Source organism: Epinephelus fuscoguttatus, linkage group LG5 (assembly GCF_011397635.1).
Source record: "Epinephelus fuscoguttatus linkage group LG5, E.fuscoguttatus.final_Chr_v1".
NCBI classification, from domain to species: domain Eukaryota; kingdom Metazoa; phylum Chordata; class Actinopteri; order Perciformes; family Serranidae; genus Epinephelus; species Epinephelus fuscoguttatus.
The window spans coordinates 37,728,102-37,734,663 of record NC_064756.1 but is presented as its reverse complement, the minus strand read 5'-3'; the positions used below and the strand labels follow the sequence as shown (position 1 = coordinate 37,734,663).

Here is a 6,562-nt window from a genome sequence, read left to right as displayed (position 1 = left end):
TGGTAGGACTACTTTGGTCAATTTCAAAATTATATCTCAAAAGCTGAATTTTTGACAATATTTTGACTTTTATCCTCGTGTAAACTATCAACATCAACAGGAATAAGTGCATCTTTACACATCAGTTTGTGTATTATGAAGCAATCAGTCTTTGTAAAAATCTCAGAATGTCATCTTGTTAACTGATTTTTATTTATTTGTTTTTTTAACAGTAGTTTAAACTCTGTCTTTATATGCAACCCTTGTGTCATTGTGAAGCCAATATGTAGTTTCTCACCTGGCAGGAAGCTCAAAAAGATCTTGATGTGCCCTTGGGGTCTAAGGTTATAAGTTTGAGTCCTGATGCCTACTGAAGCATTGTCCTGTGTTGGTGAGAGATAAGTAATTTCTAAGATATTTTTAATTCAATAAGTTTAAGTTATGGTCAGGATTGGTGTATCTCTGTGATCTACTTGTTTACTGCCCAGCTACAATGTATGACAATAAAAATGAAGTAACTGAAGCAACAAATTTTATCTTCAGATCAGACATTTTATTCCATACAAGTGCAATTTATTGTAGAAATTTAAACAAAATTAATTCCATGATCAGATAAAGTAATTGTAGTGAACCAAGTAGATTAAGACAGTGTCAGTACATTAAATCAGCCGTCTCATGTTGCGTAACTATGACACCTGCTCCACAGGTCGCATCTGAATGTTGCCAATCTACAAGTAAAGACATGTAAAGGTTATCTCAGTATGTGTCGATTAATGATATGTCAACAGTGAAATAGCAAAGGTTGAACACATGTGATAAGTCACAATAAAAAGCACATGAACTGACATACCTGCACATGGGGAGGGGCACTCAGGACATATGTTACAGCATTCACAACATCTATTGCTTCCAAAGGCTGTAAGAGAAGTGAAAAGTGAAATAAAAATATGTACTGCTTAAACGGTTCAGATACTTTCTCTATTCTGGTGAGAATGTAGGAATAATACTTTACCCTAAATTTGGTGTATACAGCAGCAGCTTTGTCAGTATTGTCACTGTAGAGACGATGAGCAAATTCTGTCTCCACCACACCAGGAGAAATACACTGCAAAAAGAGTGGATCATATCAGACATGAGCAAACTTTATGAAATACCATGCTCTTATAACAGCCAATACTGGTGTTAATGGTGCTGTAGTAGATTTTAGATTTATCTTTAGACATGTTAATTGTTTGATAAAGCATAACGCAGAGCTGCAGGTGTGTAAATGTGTAGGGTAAAAAGTATTTTTTAGGATTTCTTACTGAGGCTCTGATGTGGGTGTTTGCTTCACGCAGCTCCTGTCTCAGACCCTCTGTCAGGGCCGTCACAGCGAATTTGGTGGAGCTGTAGAAATGTACATCAGTACTGGGGACAACACGATGTCCGCTCATGCTGCAACAGAAGAAGATACATGAGATGCAGGAAAAATTAACCAGCACCAGCATTTATTGATATGATCTTAGTCTCTAGTAGTTGTAAATGTAAAAAAAAAAAAAATCCTAAAAATGTAAATTTGACTGATTTGTTCTCGAGATTTATCATTTAAAGTGACAGTTAACCCCAAATCAAAAATACATACAGTCCCATGCAAAACTATTGGAACGCAGGGACATTTCCTCTGTTTTTTGTTGTACACTGAAGACACTTGGGTTTCTGATCAAATGATTAATGTGAGACAAGAGTTCAGAAATTCAGCTTTTATTTCCTGGTATTCGAATCTAGATGTGTGCAGAATGAATTCAGAAGCCACTTTACAGAGAAATGCATCCAAACTAATCGGGAGGAAATTCCTAATGCAGCAAGACAATAATCGAGAACACAGTGCCAACACAACAAAAGTTAAAGGAAAGGTGTAGACTGGCTAAGTCAATCACCAGACCTTAACCCTGTGAACCCTGAGCAAATTAGCTTGAATTTCTTTTAAAAACATGGGATGAAAACAATGAGCAACGGAAGAAGAAATGACCCACAAATTAGCAAAAAAAAAAAAAAAATCAGTAAAAAGAAAAAATTATAACAAGAAAAATAGTTTTAAAAAAAGGAAGAAAATAAAAACCAAACAAACAAGGAAATGACATAGAAAGAGTGCTAAAAAATTATAGTAATTCTACAACATAATTTTAAAATGTAAAAATATTAATTATTATAAATATTTTTTTCCAATTTTTTATTTTCAAAAAATAATTTTCTGAATCTATTTTTTTCTATTTCTATATATATATATATATATATATATACATTTTTTTTTTTTAAACAATTTGTGGCACATATCTTACTAAGTTACTCATTGCCTTTTTTCCCATGGTTTCAAAAGGAAACCAATTTGCTCAGGGTTCAAAGGTTTAAATACTTGTGAAAGGCGCCTGAAAGCAGCACAGGATAAGTGATGTTGCTCCAGGTTTCAAAGGGTTAACCCAATACAGCATGCTCTTCACTTCCTGGAGAGGAGACTAGGTTCAAACAAAAGGTACTATGTCCTCCTGAGTTGTTGAACACATCTAGATGTAAATACCAGGAAATATATATAATATTCTGAACTCTCGTCTCATATTCACCCTTTGATCTGAAACTCAAATGTGTTCTGTGTACATGAACAGCTCTACTTTGGTCCATACATGGGTGATCCTTTATTATACTTATCAGAATAAGATGATAAAATACACAGCTCTATTGAGTAATGTTGCCTTAGTGGAAATTTGAATAGAGATGATAATAATATTTGAAATTTTAGTCTAAAGGAAACAGATTGCGGGACAGGCCCTGAAATATTAATTAAACTTACTGTATTTCACAAAAACTGTACCTGTTTAAGTTTATGATGTGACCATCGTCAACATTTCTTTCTTTCATTGACTGATACGCTTCACGGGTGCATATACACAATGCAAGAACATTCACCTGCAAGACACAGAGAAGGAAAGCAACAAGTTAAGACATCAATACCTTCCAGTAAATGGCCTCTAGTCTGATGGTGGAGAACAACTGGCAACAGAAATTTCAATCATACACAGAGAGGTAACTCAACCATTCATTAACATACACAAGAAAACTGCTTTTTTAGCCACTTTGAAAACTATAAATGAGTCAGCCTAAAGGTGTCGGTGACAGTTCCCTGTTTTCAGTTGATACTGAACTCAGTGGAAACCTGTTCTGCCTGGGATAGGCTCAGGTTACGGAAATGAATGAAAGAACTCAATGTTTCCTTTTAGATTTGCTGAATGTTTTCTTTGTGTGCAATTTGTTTTGCTTAGAGGTCACTGTATCTGAAAATGTGAAGCTTTACTGATCTATAATCTTGTCATGTTTCCCTATTTTTGACTTGTCATGGTGGAAAGAAACCAAAGATGTAACTAACATCATTAACAATGTCTCTGTTCAGTTTCATGCAAATGTCCCAGTGAGTCATGACAGAGACAGTATGACCAATACCGGAATCCTAAAACTGAGACAGCTAAATTTGTACTGTATTTTACAAACATATATTTTTTTTTTATCATATTTGATTTCTAAAATAAAAACACTTGTGATCTTACATCCAGCATGTTCTTCCAGCCACTGGTTTTGCCATTCAACAGTGACTCTGGATGAGCCAGCCCAGCGTTGTTGATGCACACATCCACCCCCTTGTGCTGCGACTTGATGGCAGCGAACATGGACAGAATCTCTTCCTCGTTGTTCAAGTCACACTTGTAAGGCACCAAAACACCACTGTGGCCTGCACTTTTACACTCGGCTGCCAGTTTCTGAAATCAAACACAAATAAAGTTGTCAAACAATCAGCTTTACAGTCACCTCAGCTGATTACACAATCCACCTCATGTGTCGATCAAAGGTTTATTTTGACATGAACACGATTACTGTAGATCTGTAGATTTAGGGAAAACCTGGCTTTACATCTAATGCAACTGCAAGAAAAGTATTTAGGTGAATACATAATCACCTTTTGGGATTTTAGGGGCTCCAGAGACTTAAATACATAGGCTAAAGTTTATCACAGAGCCTTTTCAGTGTGTGTGTGTGTGTGTCTTTTGTAGCCAACAAAGATACATTTTACAAGTTTTAATTAGTTAAGCTACTTTGAGTACTGAAACAACAGATGCATTTATCAACAGTCACTTCCGCTTTGGACGTCTAGCTAGACAAGTTAAACTTAACTTGGACGGACTGTCTCACCTCAGGGTGCAGAAAAGTATGCACTATGAAGTTCAGAACAAACCTGTATTTTTTCGACGTCCCTGGCACAGCCCACCACCTTCATACCGTACCGGACCAGCTCCTTCGCTATGGCTGCCCCGATCCCGACCGAAGCTCCGGTCACCAGAGCCACTCTGCCCCTCCAGCGGTCCATCACAGTCCACACACCGGTTACCTGCTGTGAATACAGCCTCGCGTTAAATGAGGAGAGGGACACCGAGTTTGGCAGCAGAGACAGAGGCTATCCTAAACTCCTACAGTGGGGGGGGGCTCCTGAAGGCAGCAAAGCGGAAGTGGTTCAGTTCCGCTCATGCTCATTACGTCATTGTGCTGCATTCAGGGAAAATGCGCGCTGTAGGATTGCATGTGTCGTCTCATATATTCATTCATTCTGCATGTACAGCAGCCTACATACTTTTTGTACTTCTATATTGTTTTACTTCATCTGTATATTTCATTTCAGCATGAATTAAAATATAGTACATATGCCTACATAGTTGACTACTCTCTGTCTTGTGCAGTTGTGGCACACGAATAACCTAAACTTTTGTCCATCTCCCAAGACAGAACTAATTCAATTCAAATCAACAAACTATGATATGTAAAGGACAACAAGCTTCATCATTTTAATATCCAGCCCTTGTGACAGATGCTTAGAAATGCAAATCATTCATTACACACACACACACACACACACACACACACACACACACACACACACACATACTAATTATATATATAGTTTTTTAATGTTGAAACTGCATCCACTTTATATCAGATACCAATTACTGTCTTCACTTAACATAAAGATTTAAGTGGGAAAGGCAATTTTTTTCTTAAAATAATCTGATAGTGAGTTCCTCAGCTGGTTAGGCTCTGTACATAGATATTAAAGGGACTAATTTAAGCATGCAGATCTTATGAAACAGGTCATTACACTGAGGAATATGATGTATATATATGTGTCATATTAGTGAAAATGTTCTACTGTATGCCGTCATATAAGTGCTAATATTTGTGCTACACTAAAATAATATCATTAATGATATAGAAATACAGACAGAACACATTGCAAGTTAAATGGCTATATAAAATTTAGCACAAATAGATATCAAAAAGTAAAAATAGCAATACCAAAAACAGCAGTGCATGTGGCCTGACAGTATTACTTGTACAAGGAGTAGCAATAACAAGTAATTTAAGATGAATCACCATCTGTCATTTACTGATAACTTTAACTGCTAGAAAACATCAAAGAAATAGTTTACCCACAAAATGACGTTTTGCAGATCTATAAGTCATGCAGTGTTACCTTGATTTCATAAGGAAAACTATTTTTCTCACATGGCTCCAAGGAAAACATATTGATTTAATGATTGACTGGGGACTGTGTTTAACAAAAGCAAAACTATATCAAAACATCCACCTATAAAATCTCTGACAACTCGTGCAGTACAATCCAAGTCTCATTTATCCAGTCGTACACTCAGTACTTCCCAATCACATGCATTTTGTTTTGGGTGAAGTATTCCTTTAAGTAAAGAAAATCCATGTTGCACCTAAATAAGTTCACCATACTGTATCTGATCAGGTGGAGATTTTTCTGTCAACTTCATCATTCAAGCTGTGAGTTTTCAGGCCAAACCCCTGTGAATAAGGGTCCATTCACTATCGTATGGATATCCGTCTTCTTCAGTGTTTGCTGTGTATCAGCGGTCATAGAGAGATCAGGAGTCATAAAAACTAAAGCATGCCATGTGGGCGGGATTGATCGGTGGGTCTATCTGTCTTATAAGAGGCTGGTTGAACTCTGTCCTGGCATCATCCTTCACAACCCTCAATTTTATTCAGGCACACTCTGACAGCTACAGTACAGTCACAATGTTGCTTGCACCTGTTTTATTTTTGTTTGCATCTTCCATGACGATTGTCTCAGGGGCAGGTATGTTGTCTAAGAAAGAAAAACAAATGAATTAATTCAGTATTTTAAAAATGTATTCACTGTGCAGAGGCTTTTTTGGTAGCATTTTGTTTGTTAATAAGTTACATGATATGAGATACTGATGTTTGGGCTTTTTATTTACAAATGAGAAATTTCAAATACATATTTTCGCTTAGTTTGCTCTACAGAGTATTCTGCAGCTGCAGGTTTGGATTTGTTCTTGCCGTTTTTATTTTCAATTATGACTTATTTCAAACCTGTTCTTGTAGATTGGTGTTACCAGTCCCTAGTTACATGCAGTCACGCCTGCACAGGTACACCTCAAGATAAGCTGCTGACCATAATATTTTTAAACAAAAGAAGAAAACATACAGTAGTAAAGTTACCTTTTTCACCCTCCTGCAG

At 36.6% G+C, this 6,562-nt stretch overlaps 1 protein-coding gene across 1 annotated transcript; it reads right to left on the bottom strand.

Moving 5' to 3' along the window:
* Nucleotides 1-510: 510 nt before the first annotated feature.
* Nucleotides 511-4,490, bottom strand: LOC125888937 (dehydrogenase/reductase SDR family member 11-like). Its single transcript, XM_049576595.1, has 7 exons — nt 4,238-4,490; nt 3,555-3,764; nt 2,825-2,919; nt 1,284-1,413; nt 992-1,084; nt 830-895; nt 511-707 (listed from the first exon to the last, which is right to left on the bottom strand). The coding sequence occupies exons 1-7, from the start codon at nt 4,367-4,369 to the stop codon at nt 666-668; spliced, it is 768 nt and encodes a 255-aa protein (XP_049432552.1). The 5' UTR covers nt 4,370-4,490; the 3' UTR covers nt 511-665.
* Nucleotides 4,491-6,562: the final 2,072 nt, after the last annotated feature.